The sequence below is a fragment of the Hemicordylus capensis genome, chromosome 3 (genome assembly GCF_027244095.1).
Source record: "Hemicordylus capensis ecotype Gifberg chromosome 3, rHemCap1.1.pri, whole genome shotgun sequence".
In the NCBI taxonomy this organism is placed as follows: domain Eukaryota; kingdom Metazoa; phylum Chordata; class Lepidosauria; order Squamata; family Cordylidae; genus Hemicordylus; species Hemicordylus capensis.
In genome coordinates this window covers 269,828,282-269,852,149 of record NC_069659.1, presented here as the reverse complement: position 1 = coordinate 269,852,149, position 23,868 = coordinate 269,828,282, and the positions used below count along the sequence as shown (strand labels likewise).

The 23,868-nt window shown below is 41.7% G+C and overlaps 1 protein-coding gene across 4 annotated transcripts in view; it reads left to right on the top strand.

The window, feature by feature from the left end:
• The window catches only part of ENO4 (enolase 4), a 39,017-nt gene that overhangs the window by 3,827 nt on the left and 11,322 nt on the right, over nucleotides 1–23,868 (top strand). For 2 of the 4 annotated variants that reach the window (XM_053305435.1, XM_053305434.1), the window contains exons 2-10: nucleotides 2,841–2,969; nucleotides 5,399–5,589; nucleotides 6,968–7,104; nucleotides 9,936–10,105; nucleotides 12,635–12,766; nucleotides 15,218–15,283; nucleotides 17,243–17,302; nucleotides 19,800–19,967; nucleotides 23,056–23,181. In XM_053305435.1, the coding sequence (XP_053161410.1) occupies nucleotides 2,841–2,969; nucleotides 5,399–5,589; nucleotides 6,968–7,104; nucleotides 9,936–10,105; nucleotides 12,635–12,766; nucleotides 15,218–15,283; nucleotides 17,243–17,302; nucleotides 19,800–19,967; nucleotides 23,056–23,181 (1,179 nt within the window). The remainder of the gene's footprint in view (nucleotides 1–2,840; nucleotides 2,970–5,398; nucleotides 5,590–6,967; nucleotides 7,105–9,935; nucleotides 10,106–12,634; nucleotides 12,767–15,217; nucleotides 15,284–17,242; nucleotides 17,303–19,799; nucleotides 19,968–23,055; nucleotides 23,182–23,868) is intronic. The other 2 variants (XM_053305436.1, XM_053305437.1) reach the window with 2 other exon arrangements.

The following is a 23,868-nucleotide window of genomic DNA, read 5'->3' as shown; positions in this document are numbered from 1 at the left end:
AGGCCCAGAGGGGTGCAGGGATTATTATGCTACCACACTCCTTATGGCTCTGATGCAACCAAAGGATCTCTCTCTTCTGGACCAGACAGGTCAGGTAGGAGTGTGCACAGTTTTGTTCCGGCGCCATGGGAAAGATCGCCGGACCGGTCCGGATGTGTGGGGGACTGTTACTTTAAGTGTGGGGTGGTGGTGGTTGTACTTACCCCCCCCCCACACCTCTCTTCCCCCTCCGGCGCTGGTCCATGGAAAAATCTTCTTGGGGCGGCAGAGTTCCTCCCTGCCGCCCCTGCCCCCGTCGTTGTTTGTAAAGCCTTAAAAGAGACAAGTGCTAGCGGCGCGCATGCACCCTGTGCGGCGTGCGCTCATCTCTGACACTGCCGCGCGCGCCCCGCATACATCACGTGTCTAAGGGGAGGGGGGAAGGGGATTATTCTGTGGCCCCTCTAAGTCACCCTCCCAACTCTCCTGATAGATCTAGTACCTCTCTAAGATTCCCTTTTCCAAACTATGCACTATTCAAAAGAAACAAGAACTCTAAACTAACCAAGGGTGTGTGTATGTGTTAAAAGGGTGCTTACCAGTCCTGAGTCTTCTCCTTTCGCCAGTCTTCAGCTGGAGTCTGACCAGGAGCTGCAGACAATCAGGCCAAGCAGCACACTCTGGCACTTGACAGCTGGGGGTTGGGTAGCTGGGCCACATGGGGTGGGCACCCAGCAATCCCAAACAATGAGAAAATAAAAAACTGTGTGTGGGTCTGTGTGTGGAGCCAGCAGATAAGGGGGGAAAAATAACCACAGCACCCAGTTAAGTCACTAGGTACTGGTACTATTTAAAATAAAACAGTAGTTGTTACTGCTAACGGGTGGGACAGAGAAAGGGGAAAAGACAGATAGGCACAGGGCACAAACAAGCTCCAGCAGTCCACAAAAAGACCTGGCTGGAACAGCAGGCCAGGTGCCCTCAGCTGCTCAGAGAGTCATTCTGCTCAGAGAGCTAGTCCTATTTTGCTGATCTGTTACACTAATAAAGTTTTGTAAAGTTTTATTTTGAAGGTCAGGCAGCATGCCTTACACAAACAAGCCACAAACATTGTGTCAGTCGCTGAGCTGGTTTTTTTGCTGGTCCAAATGGCAGGCTAGGAACTAGAGGATCAGTGTTAGAGGTGCAATCCAAAAGAGGACTGTGGTCACATTTGGTTTTGTTTACTAGTGATTAATAGTTCAGAATGAAACCGCTGGGAGAGAACATCAGGAGATTTGGTGCAGGTTGTTATCAGTATGCCGATGACACCCAGATCTATTTCTCCATGTAAGCATCATCAGGAGAAGGCATAACCTCCCTAAATGCCTGCCTGGAGGCAGTGATGGGCTGGATGAGAGGTAATAAGCTGAGGCTGAATTCAGATAAGATGGAGATCCTTTTTGTGCGGGGTTGGAACTCAAGAAATGATTTTGATCTTTCCGTTCTGGATCAGGTCACACTTCCCCAGAAGAAACAGATACGCAGTTTGGGGGTGCTTCTGGATACAAAACTCTCCCTGGTGTCCCAGGTTGAGGCAGTGGCCAGAAGTGCCTTTCATCAGCTCTGGCTGATACGCCAGCTGCATCCATTTTTTGAGATAAATGACCTCAGAACATTAGTACATCTGCTGATCACCTTGAGACTTGACTAGTGTAATGCGCTCTATGTGGGGCTGCCTTTGTCCGGAAACTGCAGTTAGTTCAGAATGCGGCAGCCAGATTGGTCTCTGGGTCATCTCGGAGAGACCATATCACTCCTATCTTAAAAGATCTACACTGCCTGCCGATAAGTTTCCAGGCAGAGTACAAGGTTTTGGTTATAACCTATGAAGCCCTACACAGCTTGGGCCCTGGGTATTTAAGAGAACGTCTTCTTTGATATGAACTACACCACCCATTGAGATCATCTGGAGAGGTTCGTCTGAAGTTGCCACTGGCTTGTCTGGTGGCTACTCGAGGACGGGTCTTCTCCATTGCTGCCCCGAGGCTTTGGAACACAGTTCCTGCTGAAATAAGAGCCTCCCATCTCTTACAACTTTTAAAAAGGCAGGCAAAACGCATTTGTTCACCCAGGCTTTTAATTAGATATTATTTTAACTATGTTTTAATTGTGTTTTAATAGTTTTAACATTTTAAATTTTAATGTGTTAATCTTTTTATTGGTTTTTATTTTGTAAACCGCCCTGAGAACTTGTGTTTTGGGTGGTATAAAAATGTGAGAGATAGATAGATAAATAAATAATAAATAGATAAAATGACATTTTCCATCAATTTACTTCAGAATAATCTCTTTGGTGTTCTATGGAAGCCAAGGAGGATGCATCAATATTAAAGTGTGGGTTGATTCTTTTAGAAGTGAATTTATGAATAATATTATAGGTGATAAATTGTTGTGAATCATGTGTGTGTGTGTGTGTATGTATGTGTGTGTATATATATATATATATATATATATATATATATATATATATATATATAATCGGTCTTCCAAATTCTGTGATAATCCTCTGGCCTTATTTTCTGTTTTCCTCACCCCTTGTCTCACCTTTCCCACCCCTTTTCTTCTTCCCTCCTTAATTTGTTGTACCAGTATTTGATTGTGTTTTGTACACAAAAAGCAGATAAAACATTGATATAAAGAGAGTGGCCTGAGGATTTTATCAATAATCTGTATGATCCCAAGTAATTGATACAAGAACTGCTAATTGATACAGCTTGATATATTTCAGCCAATAGGTATACAGCAAAGATTTAATACTAATCTGGCATAGAAGTCTCCTTTTAAAATTATGAAAACTAATTGGAATAATTGTTTTCAAGGCAAACTATTTCTCTGAATTATCAAAGCCTCCAGTGATCTGCAAATTAGTTGGTAAAAGAGTGCTGGATGGAACTGGTCACCCAATATTAGAAGTGGAATTGTCTTGCCGGGTTAAGAACCATGACAAGGTATGAGTGTGATATACTTATGTATCTAAACCAGGGATGTCCAACTGGCAGCCTGTGACTTGCCGTGACTTTTAAGAATGTGGGTTTAAACACTGAATCCCCCAACCCCGACAGCTTGTGAACGAGTTGACAGTGAGGCACTTCTTTGTAGACATTTTCTATTTTGTTAAAGTATATTAGTAATTATCTTAGTGCAGCCGCCCTAAGATAAATTGTCTGTGAGCCTATATGGACTGAAGAGGGACCACTTCTTCAGACTAAGGATGCTTCGAGGCTAGCAAATTCTTTTTGTCAGTCAGATGCCTCAGGAAAGCCTACAAATGCATAAATGCAACCTCTCCTGTTGGATGTCCTCAGTAGAGATATACAACAACAACAAGTATTTATATACAGTTGTTCAACAAAAGTTTCCAAAGCAGTTTAGATAGATAAGTAATAAATAAATAAGATGGGCGGTATAAAAATATGTTTTTAAAAGTGCCATTTAGTTATATTGGCTACTAGCTTTTGAAAGACCTATGCCTATTTATAGCTCTTCAAACAGATGTCTAATATTTTCTAAAAGCCACAGGGTGGCCCTTACATGGGGCAAGGTGAGGTGGCCACCTCAGGCGCAGGGGGCAGCAAGCACTGACTTCCTGTCATGACTGGTGTCACCCCACCAGTCCTCCTGTCGCCTGATGCCACTACCCTATCTCACCACACTCTGGAATGTTCTTTCCCATTCATGCCCTGCTGGCATGTACCTCTTCTTTCTTTTCTCCCCTGCTGTCCCAGCTCGAGCGAGAAATGCCCCTGCCATCACTGCCTGGCTTGGTGGCATAATCTGAGTGTGTGCGTGTGCCACTCCTGCTGTCTTGGCAGCATGGCCTGAGATTGCTGAGCACCTGCCCACAGATGGAGGGGTGTTGGTGTTGTGTTGTCCTGCTCAGGCAGAAAAATGTCTTGGACCAGCCCTGAAAAGCCATCTAAATCCCCTTATTTGACAATGAATTCCCTATGTTAATTATACACTGTAGGAAATAGTACTTCTTTTCATTTGTTCTGAACTTTCTTCTGTTCAATTTAATTGGCTGACCCCCAATTTCTAATATGAGAAATGGGGAAACCTCTCTCCCCCCACTCTTTCCATACCATTCATATTTTTAATAAACTTCTGTAATGTTTTGTCCTGAGTTTTTCCTCTTTCTTTTTCAAAATAAAAAAGTCCCAAATTTTTCATCCTGTCCTGTTGGTGTAAGGTGCACCAACTCATTTGATATTTTGGTTGCTCCTCTTGTACTCCCAGTACTTATAGCTTTTTGGCAACTTTTTTGAGATTTGGAACAGCACCTTCCCATTAGGGCAATAACTGCCTCTATTCCCTTCTGCATTTCTCCTATCTTTTGAAAGTAATTGCCTGTGGCAACGGACTATTTTAAGGACATTTTAATTCTGTCCTCCGCAATAGTTGTGTTTCAGTTTCATATTTTATTTCAAAATTCAAATGACAATTGTGTATTTTTCTTACTGGTCCTGTATCTAACATTATTGCAGTACATTTCAGTCCACATTTCTCTAGTTTACTTGTGGGGACATCAGGCACAACTTTTCTGAAGACAGCAAAGTAATCCCTTATGTTTTTGTTTTTATTTTTATTTTGAAATGAATCTGTTCTTTTATCAAACAACTTTTCAAATGTAAAACTGAAGCTGATAGAACAATTCCTGTGTCTTACATTTTCTTGTTTAATGTTAAGAAGGTTCTTTCTCTTATCTTCTGCACCATTAATAACATTTTTCACTATGTCTGAGGGATTACAGAGAAGGACGAGTGAAGTTGCTTGGGTTTCACTTGTGCATGGATATATATTGGGGCATTTCAGTGCACTTAATGGAATAATTAAAGCCACTCTATCTGTTCGGATCTGTTTTTCACTTTTTAAAAAACGTATTAAGGTTTATTCAACAGCAAATCAATGGATAAGAAATACAGTACAGTCTAGGGGCATCTTCATTATTCAAAAATTCACATAAAGGTTGCCAATGGGGACCCTCCCTATTTTTTCCATTATAATTCACAATATCATTAAAATGTCCAGGATTGCTTTTAATAGTCACTTGGAGATTGATTCTGATTCCTAGAAACTTGAGGCCAATCCTGGAGGGCTGACAACCATACATAAACAGATCTGTATACTGAGCAAATTAAATTGATATAACAAGAAGCTGCAAATAGAGTATTCTACTATAGTAATAACATTCCTTGAATTCCTTGGTGAAATACTTGAAGTGTGAAGAGTTTATTGTGTTAGTAGAAGCAATGGGGGGAAACATGAAAAAGCATACATTAATAATACAACTTAAGCGTTTAGCAGAATAATTTCCATTTTGTATTTATTATGTGGAATAAATTCAATGATAAGCATGTCTTTAAAAACTGTTCTGCAGAGCATTTGTTCCAGCATGATCTGTTCTCATGCTGAAATTCTTGAAAATGCATCTTCAGAGGCAGTTGATGCTGATGAAAGGCAAAGATATGAATCTATAAATACAGCAATTGAATGGATAAATGAATCACTGAATGAAATGCTCAGAGGCCTTCAACCTACTGACCAACACAAAGTTGATGAGCTGCTATGGTAGGTTTCTTGTATTTAATCTGTTTTTTGTCCTGTGATTTTATTTTAATTTTTTTGCTTTTGAAATCCTATTATGTTTAAGTACAAGAATTGTGTGTTTCAGTCACCCATCAGGTTAGCATACTTACAGATTAGCTCAGGTTTAGCATACTTACAGCTTAGCATCCTTCAGGTTAGCATACTTAAGGATTTGAAACTGCTGTGCCTTAAGCACACGAGCCTGGTGATCAGGAAGCCGCTCATGATGGACTTTAAGTTTAGTCTTCAAAGAAATGTATTATTTATCTAAATCATTTGCAACCAGTAGCCAACACATTTTGTTACCAGAGTCATGCAAAGCTTTGATGGACTATTCAGATTTGACCCAGACTGAACTGAACTGTTTATGTTGAAATGAGCCCAGATTGAACTGGATTGGGCCAATGCGAAGCTTTACTTTGGCCCACCGCCCCTTCTCCAATGCCTGAATGTAGTTACAGGGGCAGGAGACCGGCTGACAGAAGTTCATCTTTCACCCAGGTGTGAGGGAGCAGAGATAGCGTGCAATTTCCAGCAGGGCTTCTCATGTAGTCTTGGGAGTGCCAGGAGTGCTCCTGGAAATTGTAGCTTTTTTCAGGGCTGAAATCATAGAACTCTTTTTACAGACCATGTTTCAGAGCTGCAGTCATGGAAATAATCCCCATAATATTTTTTTTAAAAGTCAACAGCAGTATGGAAAATTTGCGGAATAATAAGGTTGACTAGAGGATACAATTTCCTCTAGTTGATTAGTGATGAAATTGTAAGTTGATTCCCAGGTACACTAGTATTTATCTAATATACAGTATTTCCACTCTTGCCTATGTCTTTTCTTCCCCCACCCCTAGTTTATATATATATATGATATATCAAATTTCCTTCCCTTCAGTTCTGTTTGTTGTGCAGCTAGCTGAGGAAACCTGTGCAGTGGCTTGAAAGAAGTGTGTGCTCATCTGACAATGGTAGTAATGGAACGAAGCCATATGTGTAGGAGTAAAGAAGGCGCTAGTGGCAGAAAAGCCAAATGCACTGATCTGCATTGTTCTTGGCACTTACTTCTTGCCGACTTCTATCCTTGGGATCTTGAAGCCTCTACCTGTCTTCCGAGCAAACGGCATGATGATGGGGAACTATAACTTCTAAACAGTGTTGAACATGCAATGGAAATATTAACAAAAATGTATGCAAATTTATAGAGCTAAAGTGAAACAAATCAGTAGAGGGAAAGTGAAACAAATTTAAAGTGTTAACTCTAATTTGTCATCTCAGAATAGCCCTCTGAACCTTTCCACTCTAGAAAGTAGTGAGATTTGGACTGTTACAAAGCAGCCAGTGGTCATGCCATTTCCTTTTGCTACAGTGAATATTTTACAAAGAAAGCAGAAGAAGATAAAGAAAGATGGGAAACTGAAAAAGAAAGAGAAACCCTGGAAACAGCTGTTACTCCTTCTCCACCACATACAGCACCTCCTGGAAAAAAGAAATCACTCAAACCAGGTTATATAACAGAACATGTATCATTTAAAGAAGATCACATCCCTCAGAATACTGCTCTCATGGCCCTAGGCTTTTTCTCTTCTTGCAGAAGCAGTTTTCTGGGAAGGGAAGGCAGAGATCTGTTGAGCTGTCCATACTATGCTTCTGCTACACACCTCTCTTAATTTTGCTGGCTTTCAAAGAATCTGTTCCCACATTTAGCATGTTTATGCCTCAGAGTTCATGATCTCAAGCAGAGTAATCGCATCTGCAACTGCAGATAGGGGTTCGGGTGAAGGTCCTGTTGATCCTATCAATCTTGTTGCTTTGTTTGTCTTTACTGCTGTGCAAGGTCCCCAAGTGAAGGTTGCACAGGCAAAACAAGAACAACAAAAAAACTGGGAAACACTGCATGAAATGGTCAGATTCCGGCTTTTTATTTTCAGGCTGCTTTGGCTGATGCCAAAATGTGATTAATCTGCCAAATCAGCAGGATCCCCAAGCTACATTCCATGACATAACTCATTAACATTTCTCCTAGTGCCTAGTACTAATTTAGTTCTTTCTAAGAATAAAGTGAAAAGAATGACTGAGCACATCTTCTGCTATAACACTGACACTGACCTAAGTCCAGTAGGGAAATGGCACCATGGAGGGGTTCTGGGAATGTCTCCATGCCACTTAGCTTGAAACTGGCCTGTCAGCTGATCTAGCTGCCAACGAGGACTATGCCATCATTGTTATGTGAGAAATGGCCTCCTAAAATATTTTTCATTCATGAAAATCAAACCCAGCAACACACGGAGCAGTTCATTGGGGCCTTCTTTGCTGTAAGTTTCTGAGGATTGGGCTCCAGATGTTGCATGCTGAAGGAAATGCATCATAGTGTTCCTGTTTTATGAGCTTCTTGTGCCGTAACTGTGACCTGTTCATGGTTAGGCACAGAAGGGAATGTGGATGTTGTATATATACAGTATTTGCTCTCAAATATTTAATATCATTTTCAGCTGAAAAATAGAGATTTTTTCCCCCACCAGTAGCAGATGTTGTGGGAATTGTACTGGTACCTCCACATCACTAATTATGTAGTTTTCACTGTGATTATTGTTTTCTTAGTGAATATGAAATGAAAAGTTTTACAATTACTACTTATCTTAGAAAAGAAAATATTTACATATAAAGAAAATATCTATAAACTTGCTGGCCCTGCACAGAACATCTGTGCCTTAGTTCTCCATCTCTCACCCCTCCCCAGATAATCCGGGACAGCAGTGGAGGTAGCAAAACCTTCCCTGCTCTTCCCCTCGCTCCCCCCCACAACTCGCTCTCACCCCCTCTCCCAGCCCACTGCTCTCGCCCCCACTCCCCCCTTTCCTTCCTAGAGAGAGCAGCATTGCGACGGCCTAGGTCAGCTCCTGTCTCCGGCCTCCGTTGCGTCTCCGTGCTGGGTTTCCTCATGAGGAGGATGGCCAATTTAGGTGGGAGAATGTACTAAGGGCTGGTTTTTGTTGCCCTGCTGAGTCTCCTCGTGAGAATGGCCAAGCCGGTGCTTCCTTTCTGGCCTTTACTGATGGCCCTTGGTGCGCTCTTTCGCCCTGGCCATCTTCCTCGTGAGGAGACTTGGCAGGGTGACGAAGGCTGCTGCTCAATGTCTTTTTCTTTCTTCCTTGTGGCTGCAGTGCTGCCTCCTCGGCCCTTCCTCCTCCTCCTCAGCAGCTGCCCCTCTTTCTGCCACTCAGCCCTACTCCATATGTTCTCTCTCCTTTGGACAATTCTTGCAGATGTGCTATGTACCATTGGATGTGTAACATACATCTTAAGGCTTTTAAATATAGAGATAAAGAAAGTATTTCTTTATTGGAACTTAATATTGGAAGCAAGAAGGGATGTTTAATTTTCAAATGAGGGACTTTGCCATTTAATGGAAAATTAAACTGATTTCTTAAAATCTTTAGAGAACATGCCCTATTCAGACACCGTTGCTTCATGTTTGACCCTCAAGCGCCTTAGTTGTACATTCTAGGCAACAAGAAGGGTCAAATCTAAGGTGTGCTTCAAATTAAAGGCCTCTTTAGCTGTGTCTCTGCATAGAGTTCTATGGTTGCACTTGGTGGCATTTATGTTCTGCTGCTCAAAAGTGCTATTAAGTGCTTGGATTAAAGGTCAGATTTTCAAAGGCGCTCAGCACCCACAACTAGTGTCAGATTTTCAAAAGATGCCAGCTCCTATTTGGGAATCAAAGGAAACCATTGGATGATAAGGATTTGAGGACATAAATGTCACAGTGGGAGCTGATGGTTGCTAAGTTCTTTGCTACAAAATCTTGCCACTATTAAGGTGTCTAAATGGGAGCTGAGTAATTTTCAAAATCTACCTTGGATTCTGAGTTTTGTGCACTTAAAGTGTTGTTTGAAAAGTCTGGATCTATGAGTGTTAGAAGATAAAGGACATAACGTTAAAAAAAAAAAAAAACCAGGGGAAAGGAGAAAGTTTCTATCTAATCCCTCAATATAGCACTCAAAATATCAGATTATTACATCTAAGAGCAGAGGGGGAGAAAGTCTAAAATAATAGGAGATAAGTGTCAGAAAGCTAGTTTGCTATATATGAAGAGTTTTAAAACAGAATTAAAACAGAGTTTTAAAACAGAACAGCCCTCGAGCTCAATCTCTGGAGCATTATCTTTGACCCCAGTGAGATTGGTCTAGAGTAAGGAGTTTGAAGATTCTTTCCTAATTTCTTTAAGTTCACAACTTCAATATAAAGTATTTAATTGCTGAAGTTTAAGTTGTCTCTGTGGTGCTGGTAATGTAAATACAAAATTTTAAAGCAATACAACTTCTTGTTCTCAGGGAAGAAGGCTTCTTTTATGGAGAAGCTAATTCCACCACTGGAACCCATTGAACCTGTAGTGAAGGGCAGCATGGCTATTGGATGTATATCACTTGCTGTTGCAAAAGCTGCTGCGATGATCAGAGACATACCTTTGTACTTACATATTGCTTCACTGAAACACAATGAGGTACTTCTTAGGATGTTCCAATTTTGTACCAAGTGTTGCAAACACTTCAGAATTCCCTACTCAAGATGTTTGAATGCAAGACCTGTGGAAGTTTTTTATTTATCATCAGTAGGATTTGGATCAGAACCATATACTAAGCAAGCATGGACCCACAACAAAATGTTGCAGTATATCCCTGGTGTGTATGTATTACTTGAGCCTGTTGCTGAGAAAGGGGGTGGTGGAAACTGAAGTTAGGAATAAAGACAGGAGTCCCCTAATCTAACTTGGATTTTATTTCATAGGTACACCCCCCCCTGTTTTCTGGGTTGGGGTTTTTGTGTGTGTGAGAGAGGGGGAGCTCTGTCCCAGATACAATGATCAGCAGATTAACAGATTGGTGCACAGTTTCCCCTTCCATTCCTCAGGAGAGTTCACACACATGCAGTTGTTTTTATCTTCTTGGGAAGGGGATTTAATTCCCCACACACCAAGAGCTTAAATGTGTCAGACCGCTCCCACCTCAGAAGCACAAAGGTGTGAAATGGCTAGTAAGAAAACTAAAGAGTTTTAGACACCTCCCTCCCTCAGAAACAGAAGGGGTTATGCCTGTTTTCAGGAACTATTCTTCCAGCTAAGAAATTTCCTGCTGTTTTTGTTCAAGCCCTCCTTTACACAGAGTTCCATTGGCTCTGCCCACCCGCTTTTCTGTTAACTGCACTCTGACTCCATGCACATTTTGCGCCATTGAGTTACATCTGCCAATATCTCCCTCTCTTTCAGTTCCTCCAGTTATGCACTAAGGATAGTAACATTTCCAGCTCTTTCAGAAACAAATATAAGATATAGTTAGTTACTCTCATGTAATGCAACCTAATGTGGGTGGTGCTGATGCATCTGTGTTGCTGTGGACTCCTAATGAAGTGCCAGCGGACTTGTGCTTCTGCTCAAGAGCGTAAATACTTAAAGTAGTGTACCTGCACTCTGGAAGAACTACTTACATCAGGAAGACACCATTGGCAGTCAAGCAATGGTTGCACCCTCAGGCCCCAATGAAGACAGGACATGCTTAGTTGGAGTAAATAAGGGCCACTTTATTATTGTACAGAGGTAACAACACTTGCAACGGGGTCCCAATTAACCAGAGTGCGGGTACTCATCTCGTGTGGTAGCCCTTCCTAGTGAAGGGCACCCCACATCAGGGCGAAGGGCCGGGTCCTGATTTGGTCAGGCCCCAAGTCCTGATCTCCTCTCACTGCGGGGCTTCACCCCATGGGGGGGGGTCCGACAGCCCCCCAACCCAAGCCGTCAAAGCTCTGAGCCGTGTGTCACGCCCACCCCCCGAGTGGGGGCCATTCCCAACCTTACGGGCCGTCGAAGCCCTGAAAGTCTGTTTCTTGACCCCCCCTCACCCAACTGGCCCTCCAGCCAAACACCGATCCCTGAATCTACCTACCCAACACCCGCACTCTCCTGCAAAGTGACCAATTGATTCCCTGTGCCTACCTGCCACCCGGTGTCCCTTGGTAACGATGGCTACCAATGGCTTAGCTCCTAAGCCTCAGTGATAAGTAGGTGAAAAAAGGTCATGCCTCAGCCAATCTGCCATTCCTATTTGGCCCCCGTAGGCGACCGGCTATCCCTCACTGAGTACCAGGAGGGTGGGTGGGTGCCCAGCAGCAAAGAGACTGCCCGTGAGGAGGCTGTCGGGCTAGCACCTTCCCCCACCCCTTCTCCTGACTGGCCAGGCCATTGGCCATGTGGAGGGGGCCAAAATGGTGCTGGTGTGCCTGCTTCTCAGGCTGGGCGCACAACCCTCCCGCCCACTGCTCAGGAGCGGAGGCGGGAAGCAGCATTTTAGATCTAAAAAGCACTTCCAGAGTGTGGGTGTGCTACTTTAAATATTTGTGCTCTTTCACAAAAGTGCAGGTCCACTGGCACTTTGTTAGGAGCCTGCGGTATCATGGGTGGATTGGTACTGCCCTCATTAGGCTATGGAACATGTGAGCCAGTACAAATATTAAGCAACCTTGGCTTGCTCATGTGCATTAGCTCTCTGCTGCCCAAATCCATAGGATCAGTCTTAAAGGCCCTACTGATGTCCATGTTCCAGATCTGAGATGCAACCTGAGTACTGTGTGCTGCTGCCCTAGCATGTGCCTTCTGCCCCACCATGCAAGCGACACTTTTTATGGTATCGCCATGGTGTATATAGATTTCATCTTTTATCTTAGGGGCCTTCAGGTGTTGGAGGTGCCCTGTGCTGACGTCATTTAATAGTGTGAGTGTGAGTGTGTCTGTGTGTCTGTGTGTATGTAATGTAATTATTAGCAATTAATGTAGATCATTCAGGCTTTGTCTTTTTTGCCAGTCACTCCTGCAGAGATGCATACTATTTATTGACAAGTTTTATAACCCACTTTTCCAGTCCAGATGAAACACAAGACAATTCATAACAACTCATAACACAAAATGAAAGCAGACCAATAGAATCAGGCTTTTATTTGCAGAGTGAACATTTAACATACCCCATGACATTTTCCATTTTAGGATTTCCCCAAGGAGCTGGCTATGCCACTGCCAATGGTAACAGTACTGAGCTGTGGAAAATCATCACCTGGGAAACTGAATCTCATGAAAGAAGTGATGCTTATTCCTCCTGCTTGGTTAACAGTTAAACAAGTACTGTATGCTACTATTTTCATGTTGACTGCAATAAATGCAATGATTGCCATCAAGACTAACATCATGCCTGCTGAATAACACTTTGCACATGTAATGAGGGAGGGGCAATTTTCACCTCTCTTCCTTTCCTTCTGCAGCCCTTTGTGCCTCCTAAGAATATATCCCAGAGAGCAGGAGACCCTTGGTGATATATTCCAAGGATATATTGGTGATATGTTCCAATATAGACCCTGTAGCCTTATATATATATGTAGAAAAGTGGTTACAAAGAAAGAAAAGAAAATATCAAGCATGTGGAAATGTGTAATAAATTGCGTGTTGGTTTTTTTTTTTTTTTTTTTTTAAGACAACTCCCATTCATTTCAATGGAACTTACTTTCTAGGAAGTTCACAATGGCTGACATCCTGACTACCAAAGAAGGCATCAAAACAGCTGTTATGGGGTTGCAGTGGGATTGCCTCACTGCTCTGATTGCCTCTGTTACCCATATGTTGTTCTGCAATGAAGCAAATGGGCACTTCTCCCAGAGTGCTCTCCTGCACTCCTGAAGCCCTCTATCACATAGAAACACATTGCTGCCAGCAATGCATTTCCACTGTGACAGAAGGCTTCAGGAGTACAGAAGAGCACTCTGGGAGAAGTGGCCACTTGTTCTGCTGTGTAATGACACATGCATACCAAAGGCAAATGGAGCAACAGGAGCGGCCCTGCTGTATTCCCATAGCTGCTGTATATGCGCCATTCATTAGTCACCGTGTCAGCCAGTGGATTTTGCTACTTGTGACTAGGGAAAGCAAATCATAAAAATGGAGAGATTTAGTGGAGTTCTGTTTCCTAATATGAGTTTTATTTGCATAAAATGGGACTCCAAATTCAAGGGTAACAAATGTTACGGAATTTTTTTAAAAAAGATATTTTTCTGAAAGGTCTCAATTAAAATGTCTATGAATACTTTGAATTTAAGATGGAATTGTGCATGGAAACTGGCTTTAATAGATTCTTAGGTTTGTCTGCCACTCTCTCAGATAACCCCTTTTAAGCCCCTCACAGTAAAGATGATGCATTTGTGTGTTCAAAGAATAGGCAAGGGAGCCAAGTAGAAAGCAGGCTGAGCCACATGAAAATTGGTGTAGAACCTGGGTTGCCAAGGGTATAACTTCCCCAAATAAAGGAGAATTAAAATATATGCTGCAGTCTATGGCACAAGAAAATGTATACAGCTCTACCGCAGTGGTTCTTGCATATTGGCAGAGCTGATCATTTCCTTGTATGTATCCTATTTAAGGCCAAGACAATGCTCAGGGCAAGACTAGTATTTTCCAAGGAGCAACATGCCCCTTACAAAAGCATTACACAATTCAGTATGTTGCTTACTACTTCAAGATAAATATCCAAGACTTTCTGCTTGCTGGTCGTTCTCCTTTTGTCCTCCTGTGCTTCTGTCCATGGTCCTGATGCCCTGTGTATCATCCCAGATTCTTGACTTAGGAAGATAGAAAGCTGCCATATACTGAGTCAGTCCATTGGTCTATATAGCTCAGCATTGTCTTCACAGACTGGCAGTGGCTTCTCCAAGATTGCAGGCAGGAATCTCTCTCAGCCCTATCTTGGAGAAGCCAGGGAGGAAACTTGGAACCTTCTGCTCTACCCAGAGCAGCTCCATTCCCTAAGAGGAATATCTTACAGTGCTCACACTTCTAGTCTCCCATTCATATGCAACCGGGCCGGACCTTGCTTAGCTATGGGGATAAGTCATGCTTGCCTACCACAAGACCAGCTCTTCTCTCTTGACTTGAAATGTTTTATCATTCCTGTTTCTTTTCTGCTAGTACCTTGGCTATTTACAGATGGCAATAAAATGTGCAATGTGAAAAGCTTGTATGTGAATTCTGAGTTTATTCACCCTCCACACACTCCCACAGGCTTCTGTCCTTCTCCTCAGCATGATCTCATGCTCTTTTCAGATGGAACAGAGAACAGCAGGAAGAAACCTACTAAATTGTGAAATGCTTTTGTAAGGGGCTATGTTGCTGAAGGCCAGCCTCATTGAAAAATACTAGTCTTGCCCAGCCGGTCTTTGCCTTGAATAGGATACATGCAAAGATTCTAGAGTTAGGTTTAATTTTTCAGGGTATAGGGTGAAGTCTGGATGTTGAGAACCAAATCTGTATGTGCTTAGAACTTGAGCACAAGTTTTTCACGTATGCATTTAATTGCTACCTAGAAATGGCCCCAGATCAATCTACTTAAAATACTCTGTGTGCTGAGACCTTTAAGCAGATAGCACCACATAGCTATGACTTCTCCATAACTTCTCATGCAGCCTGGAGTGAACCGTAACTAAATATCTACAACTTAGTAGTGACTGAGGGAAAATAATCAAATGTGTTTAAAATGATGCAATGAAACAATATCCTCTAGATTGAGAGTTATGTTTAATTTTTCAGGGTATAGAACGATGTCTGGATGTTCAGAAAGAAATGTTGAAGCTGATTGAATCATTGTGTAAAGCGGTAAGATGTTCAAATTAATCATTGACACACTCCTGCCAATAATAATAATTTTAAAAAGCTGGAGAGGCCCTTCTTGGTATTTACTTTGTTTAGGAAATAAGATTGGCCAAAAGCACAGGACCTTTTCTGCGGCTGTCCCACAAAACTTGCCAGAATGAGGCCTACAAAAGCTGAAGGTGACCAGGAGCTGAAGAACTGTTTAACTAATTCTTCATACCCAAAGGAACTTTGGACTTGTGTTTCTGAAACAGGAGCTCCCTTCCCATATGCTACATGGCAAACTTCTTTTGAAATCAAGGGTTTTCAAAAACAGTTTTTGATAATTATTTCAGTCAGGTTCATTTTTTACCTTTCTTTTCGGCAAATGCAACTAAAGTGATATACAGATATCAAAAACATTAAAAAAATCAAAATCGATTTAAGAAAATACAATAATGTAATAACTAGTGGCACTAACACAGTACTAAAACAATTGAAAAAGGTAATAAATCATATGCTTGCCTAAAAATACAAGTTTCAAGTAGGGATGTGCACAAATGGGTTTGTGCACTCCTGGGAGGTGGGGGGAGAGGGTTTACCTTTAAGGAAAAGGGAGGATGCTCATCCCCTGCCCTGCCGCATTTCTCCCGCTAGTGCTTTCCCCAAAATTGCTGGCACAGGGTAGCAGTGTACCTCCTTGCCGCCCTGGTCAGCATCGTACCAGAAATGGCCGGTGCGCTGTGCATGTCATGCACGCGTACCAGCCACTTCTGGTATGATGCTGGCCGGGGTGACAAGGAAGTAATACAATAATTTTGTAATTTTGGGGAGAGCACCAGTGGGGAAAATGGGGGGAGATAAGCACCCTCCCCCTCTGCTCCTTAAAGGTAAGCACCGCCTCTGAACCAGTCCGAATGCCAGCCCTCTGAACTGGTTTGTGCACATCCCTAGTTTCAAGTCCCCCTAAAAGAGCTCTTATGGGTACAGGGCACAGACCAGAGAGCAGGGCCTCCAAAACCAGTCTTACACCTAGCTCAGACTGGTTCATAGAGCATGGTGGCCTGTCATTCAAAAGGGAAGGGTGAAGGCAAAACTTCCAGTGGGCATACCCATTCACTTGGGTATGCCTAAAGTGTGGCTTTGGATCCTGCTCCTTGTAAGATGTTCTTCTTAAAACAGGCTTCTGGAAGTATTTTCAAAGATTGTTTTTGTGTTGCAATGAATTTTAATGATTAGTTGGGTGGTGTAGTCTTTTAAGTATAATTTTAGACAGGAAATGTGAAGCATCCTAATTTATATTGAGATTTTATGTAAACATTAGCTGACATCCCAACTAACACAGTGTGGGCATGCCTGGAAGTCATGTCCTTGCTGCAGAGAGCTTCCCCACTACTGCTGTGCCCAAATGAATGGGGTGTGTGTTTGTGAATTTTGCTGATCTCATCTGCCTCTGGAAGTGCCCTGTGTTGCCCCAAAACATGTCCCTGGCGCTGACATCTGAATGCAGCATGTGTGCACAAGGAAGATGTGTCTGCATGAAGAGAGCTTTCTTAGATGCCCTGTGCCAGCCATGCTGCATTAGGATGTCAGCTATCCTCATTGATATGTATAAAAATATTGTGAGTCATCTTAGGTTTTTACTGATGATGGTATTGAAATTTTTATTTTAAGAATTGGAAACCTCATTTTCTTGTTTACGAAAAGCAGTTGAATCATACAGCAAAGCGATGCAGCTTTTCTCCAATTGTATTATGTAAATACTAGAAGCTGACTTGCTACATTGCTTTGCTAGTTCAATAAACATGTAATTGTGTTTCTAAGTCAGTTTTTTGTTGCACTGAACACCAATTTATTTTGTCCTGTGTATTCCTCAATGTTATATTCTTAAGGTTGTTAGTCTAACATGTGATTAATTCTTTATAAATATTTGCCTGAAATAGTCACATCTTTCTAAACGTTTTTTAAAAATCATTGTGACAGGCTAGTGCTGTGGCAGAGAGTAAAAAGGCAACTGCAAAAGATGCAGGGAAAAAAGCTCCGGTAAGGAAAAATATATTGCAGTCTTAAAACTTTAAAAAGTGGATTATTGTATGTCACAATCTATGGAATAATAAAATGGTAGTTTTATTTGAAAGGCAATATAATGGTCTATCATGTATTGATACCTATATATCAGCAGTTTGCTGGAAGAAATTTATAATCATACAAAAAAACCAGAAAATATTATTGTTGCTTGGGTTAAATACTAGGAAGTATAATGGATTGGTTGTATAATGAATTGGCCAAACTTCAGACAAATATCACATTTCTCTGGCATCACGATAAGAACTCAGGACTACATTCCATCCAGTGGTCTTGCCAACCTGATGATGCCATCCATTAGAATCTCAGGTCTACAAAATGTCTCAGTCAGGAAGTGCAGTTTGAAGTCATGAGGTAAATTTTGTCTCTTAAACCAGGAGTATCTAGTACCAGTATCATGGAATGCCAAGAAGATGCAGCATGATGATCAAAGAAGTCATACTGATGTGCTCTCTAGTTCCTATTGTTCCATTGTACATCAGTACATAGTATAACCTGCAGAGTTCTAAGTGCCTTAGAGATTCAAAATGTGATGTATTGGTTGCATATCAGCGGTTAAGTCATGTCATCCAAAACAAATTAGGACATTATCTGTGTCCCACTAAGAGTACTAAGGCAGTACAACAGCCAGGACTATAACTTATAGGGCATCTTCTGTATCCTTTTTGTACCTAAAAGACACGAGTGTCATGTCCCCCTTGCTGTTTCTTGGCATGAACTGGTGATGTGTACTCCATCCCCTCTCGCCAATCTTCGCCCTTCCCATTCACCACTTCCCCCAGGGCACTGTAAAGTCTAATTATTTATAGTAATTATTTAACTAATTATTTAAAAAATAATAATTTATTAAATACTTATTCATAGTAATTTAATGCTAATTATTTATAGTAATTTAATATATGGCAGGCAAAACAATTTTATATATAGACAGATGGAAAACTAAGTTCGGATGGATGAATTGGATCAAGGGTTTGGTGTGTCCCCCAAGGGTATGTGTTGTAAAAACTATTGGTTCCATAGTGAGTTGAGGATGCCCACCTGGATGAAAAATGAAAGCATGGTATATGGCAGTTTTCAGAGAATGCTAATGTGATTGAAATGTATGTGTTTTAAATGTTTTTTTTCTGCCATACTTTTGGATTTTAGATTTTTAAAAAAGTTATATCAAAATTCACCTGACAAAGAACCTTATTCATACATTCCATTCCGCATGTGTAAAGGTGTCTGTACACTTGTACATGTTTTTTGTGTGAATAAGTGTATATGTGTTCATATTAAAATAAATATGGGTACACGCCTCCTCAAATGCAGGGTACAGATAGGAAGAACAATTCTATGCACATGTTGAATATAATGTGGGAATAATAACTGTGCACACATACTTTACATGCTTACACTGCACTTGGATTCAACATGCTTTAGACATAACATGTGAATAGTGCTAAGGTGAGAGAGAAATCTAAATGTTAGGAGGCACATCAAAACATACTGTTCCATAAATGGTGCAGTCAAACTGCTGATTCAGTAGGGATGAAGCGAGACAAGACTTGTCAGATAGTCTCTTATGCTGCAGCCTATCTATTGACTAAGTAGGACTTCCTTTTGAGCCTATCAAGGTTTGATAACCGTCCAAAGCTTTTGTCATCTACCGAAAGACCCACACTTTGTATCCTCAGACCAAAATGACTACAATTACTTCTAATGTTGGCCATAATTCACCCTAAGTTAAGCACTGAAGCCTCACTGGTTTGACAGGAGAAGCATATGTTTAAATCTTGTCCACTGAATTAATGGGACTTAGTTTTGACTGGATCATGTCTGTTATTTTTGTTTCGTATTGTATTTGAGTAAAAAATATCCGGAAATAGCAGAATGTTTCTTCTGTTCATTATCTAAGAACCATAACATAATTTCATTTATTTTTTTTGTCCAAACATTGCGGCCATATAAAAGCTGGGAAGGAACTCAAACCGAAGTATGCATACCCAGGCAACTAAGGGCATGAGACAGCATTCTTGCAGGTGGTAAATACAAGCCTCACTCAGTAATTAATCTCCACATTCACACTCTCAACTGGTCATAGAAACTGGGAATGTTAAACAAGCTGTCTGCAGGGAGCTAACTGACTTCATATAGGCTTTAATTGGTGTAGGCTTTGATCAGTTAAATTCAGTTGAAAAACAGAAAAAAAGCAACAGCTTATCATAAATTGACCTATAAAACAGCGATGTGGGGAAAGAACACCCCATTTGGGCAGTATGGTAACCATACAGACTTTGAGTTTACTGATAGCAGGGTAACCATACAGAGACATAAGTTTTGGGCAGTATGTACATACATACATACATACTGCTAGGGAGAGGGTTATACTGGATTGAGGCTGGCAGAATGCTTCTTTATCCATTTATATGAATAAATGTATATTGCTACTAACATTTTTAAAATTAATTTTCAGGTACCTGTTTTAAAAAAAATGTCTCCCTTAGGCTGCCTTTTATTGGGGAACGAAAGTTTAGAACAACCTCTGACCTTGATCCATACGGCTTGTGCACATCTTTCTTTGGAGTTAGGAATAGATATGCACTTGGGAATAAACTGTGCTGCTCATGAATTAATGGACTATGTAAGCCTTGTTTTCAGTATCTTAATTTTGAACATTCTTTGTCAGTAGCACTTCCCCACATAAGAACAGCCCTGCTGGATCAGGCCCAAGGCCCATCTAGTCCAGGATCCTGTTTCGCACAGTGGCCCACCAGATGCTGCTGGAAGCCACAGGCAGGAGTTGAGGGCATGCCCTCTCTCCTACTGTTACTCTCCTGCAACTGGTCCTCAGAGGCATCCTGCCTCTGAGGCTGGAGGTGGCCTATAGCCCTCTAACTAGTAGCCGATGATAGACCTCTCCTCCATCTATCCAAACCCCTCTTAAAGCCATCCAGGTTGTTGGCTGTCATCACAACTTGTGGCAGAGAACTCCACAAGTTGATTATGCGTTGTGTGAAAAAGTACTTCTGTTTGTTGGTCCTAGATTTCCTGGCAATCAATTTCATGGGATGACCTCTGGTTCAAGTGTTATGTGAGAGGGAGAAGAATTTCTATCTATCCACTTTCTCCACACCATGCATGATTTTATAGACCTCTAATCATGTCTCCCTGCACTCGTCTTTTTTCTAAACTAAATAGCCTCAGGTGTTGTAGCCTTGCCTTATAAGAAAGGTGATCGTCTTGGTTGCACTCTTCTGCACCTTTTCCTATTCTAAGATGTCCTTTTTTAGATGTGGTGACCAGAATTGTACGCAGTACTCCATTGTGAAAACTCTCCATTTATACCTACCCTCTGTTTCCTGTCTTTTAACCAGTTAGCAATCTGCACATGTATTTGTCCCCTTATCCCATGAATGCTAAGTTTCCTCAGGAGTCTTTGATGAGGAACTTCATCGAAAGCTTTTTAGAAGTCCAGGTATACTATGTCAACTGGATCACCTTAATCCACACACTTGTTGACACTCTCAAAGAACTCTAAAAGGTTTGTGAGGCAAGATTTACCTTTGCAGAAGCTATGCTGGTTCTCTCCCAACAGGGCCTGTTCTTCTATGTACTTTACAATTTTATCCTTGAGGATGCTTTCCATCAATTTGCCTGGAACGGATGTTAAGCTAACCGGCCTGTAATTTCCTGGATCACCCCTGGATCCCTTTTTCATAATCAGTGTTACATTTGCTACTTTCCAGTCCTCCAGTACAGAGCCCGATTGCAGGGACAAGTTATATATTTTAGCAAGGAGGTCAACAATTTCACATTTGAGTGCTTTGAGGACTCTTGGATGGATGCCATCCGGCCCTGGCAATTTGTTAGTTTTTAGTTTTTCTAGACAGTTTAGAACATCATCTCTTGTCACTTCTGTCTGACTCAGTTCTTTAGCCTCCATCCCTAAAAAGCCTGGTTCAGGAACAGGTATATGCTCAGTATCCTCTGCCATGAAGATGGATGCAAATAACTCATTTAGCTTCTTTGCAACCTCCATATCCTCCTTAATAATCCCTTTCACTCCCTCATTGTCTAATGGTCCAGCAGCCTCCCTGGCAGATTTCCTGCATCTGATGTATTTAAATAAGTTTTTGTTATTCCCCTTGATACTTTTGGCTAAATGTTCCTCAAACTCTCTTTTTGCCTCCCTTATTGTCACTTGCATTTCTTTTGCCAGAGTTTGTGTTCCTTTCTGTTCTCTTCATTTGGACAGGCCTTCCAATTTTGGAAGAAGTCTTTCCCCCTTTTATGGTTTCCTTGACATTACCTGTTATCCATGCTGGCATCCTCCTGGACTTAGTGGTACCTTTCTTCCTTTGGGGTGTACAGTCTAACTGGGCTTCTAGTATTGTGGTTTTGAGTAAACTCCATGCATTCTGGAGCAAAGTGACTCTCCTGATTTTCCCTTTCAGCTCTCTTTTCACCATACTCCTCATTTGGAGAAGTTTCCTCTTCTGAAATTTAAAATGTCTGTGTTAGACTTCCTTGGTGATTCTCTCCCCGCATGTATGCTGAATTTGATCGCACTATGGTCACTGTTCCCTAAAGGGTCGTTGACACTGACATAACGCACCAGGTCCTGGGTGCCACTCATGATTAAGTCCAGTGTCGCCTTCTCTCTGTTTGGTTCCAAGACCAACTGTTCTAGGGCATAGTCATTCAGTGTATCTAGAAATTTGACTTCTCTGTCATTACCTAACTGTGAATTTACCCAGTCTACATGTGGGTAATTGAAGTCACTCATTATTACAGCCCTACCTCTCTTTGCCGCCTCCCTGATTTCTTCCTGCAACTCCCAGTCACTGTCAGTGTTTTGATCCGGATGGTGATAGCACGTCCCCAGTAGCATATTTCCTTTCAGCCCTTGTATTGTCGCCCACAGGGTTTCTGTGGAGGACTCCAGTCCACTTAGGTTTTCTAGCTTGTTAGATTCTATCCCTTCTTTAACATACAGTGCTACTCCACCTCCAAGGCGCCCCTCTCTGTCCTTTCTATAGATTTTATATCCAGGGATAACAGTGTCCCACTGGTTCTCACTGTTCCACCATGTTTCTGTTATGCCCACTATATCTATTTCTGTGTTAGTAACCAAGCACTCCAGCTCACCCATCTTGGCTCAGTGGCTTCTGGCATTGGCATATATGCACCTATACTCTCCTAATAGGTGTATGTACATTGTACATGTGAGGAAACACAAGAAACACAACAGCCTATTTCATTAGTACACAAATCTTGTTTTGTGATGCTGCAGTGAGAGGCATCCAGCGTGTACTGCTGGTGCAATGTGCTCCAATGCAAGGCTCCTTCCTCACCCTCTTCTCCTTGATGAAGCTGCCTCAGTTCCCCAAAAGGTCACTGCTGAGGGTTGGGGGACCTTCAGCAGTGGCATGGGATGTGGCACAGGGGGCTGCAGGGAGAGGGGGGATACCTCAAAACTATGAGGGGAACCGCCAGCCAAGACACAACCTTCATGCGTTTGGGGTATTGCCCTCCTCTTGCAACCCCCCTTGCCCCGCCGCATCCCATCCCATCCCATCCCATCGAAGGTCTCTCAGTGCTCTGCATGAAACCTAATGTGTGTAACTACCACATACTTTGAATCCTATCCTTACCTATTAAAAATTAAATTGGTTCGCTTAAAATTTGACAGTGGTTTTACCTTGTCCATTTCTTCCCCCCAATTCTAGAATAAGGGAAAATATGAAATCCTGCTTGGAACATTTAAGAGCCCTGATGAAATGGTGGATATGTATGTGGACCTGATTCATAAATTCCCCTACGTTATAGCATTAATAGATCCATTGAGGAAAGAGGTAGGAGGTCTTTTTGTGTTTGTATCGCTGCTCTTCAAATGATCTAAAAATAAAAGAAACATTTGGAAGGTGTTTTAGAAGATTACTCTTTGGGAGTAGGAAAATTATTTAAAGAAAATAAGAAGCCATAGTTTAAATAAAATCACATTGAGGTTCATCTGTTGATAGCATGGGCGTTGTTTTTTTTTAAGTCACACCTGAGTCCCATTGAAATCTTTGTGACAAGTTGGCTGTGATTAACTTAAGCATCATTGATTTCAGTGAAGTATGATGCATTTTAGTTGGTTGTGGGGCTGTATGTATACTATGTAAGTTTCATTTTCAGAAAGAGAGATTCAGAATGGAATGATCTGTAGCAGTACATTAATTCAGAATTCAAAATGAATTTAAATTTTGTGTGAATTTTCCTATGGATATGTGATCAATTTGCAGATGCAATAATCTGTACTATGAGATCAAAAACTGTGTTCTACCTGGGTTTGGGGGCTGTGTGCGCTCCCAATTTCCAGTTGAGTGGGAGCAAGGTAGAAGGAAAACCTGGGTAGATGTGATTGTATAGAAGCAAGGTAGGAGGAAAAGCTACCCAGATTTTCTCCCTACCTTACTTCCACACCACTTCTACCCAGCTTTTCCTCCTACTTTGCTTCCATACAACCAAAAATTGGGAGTACACACACCTTCCAAATC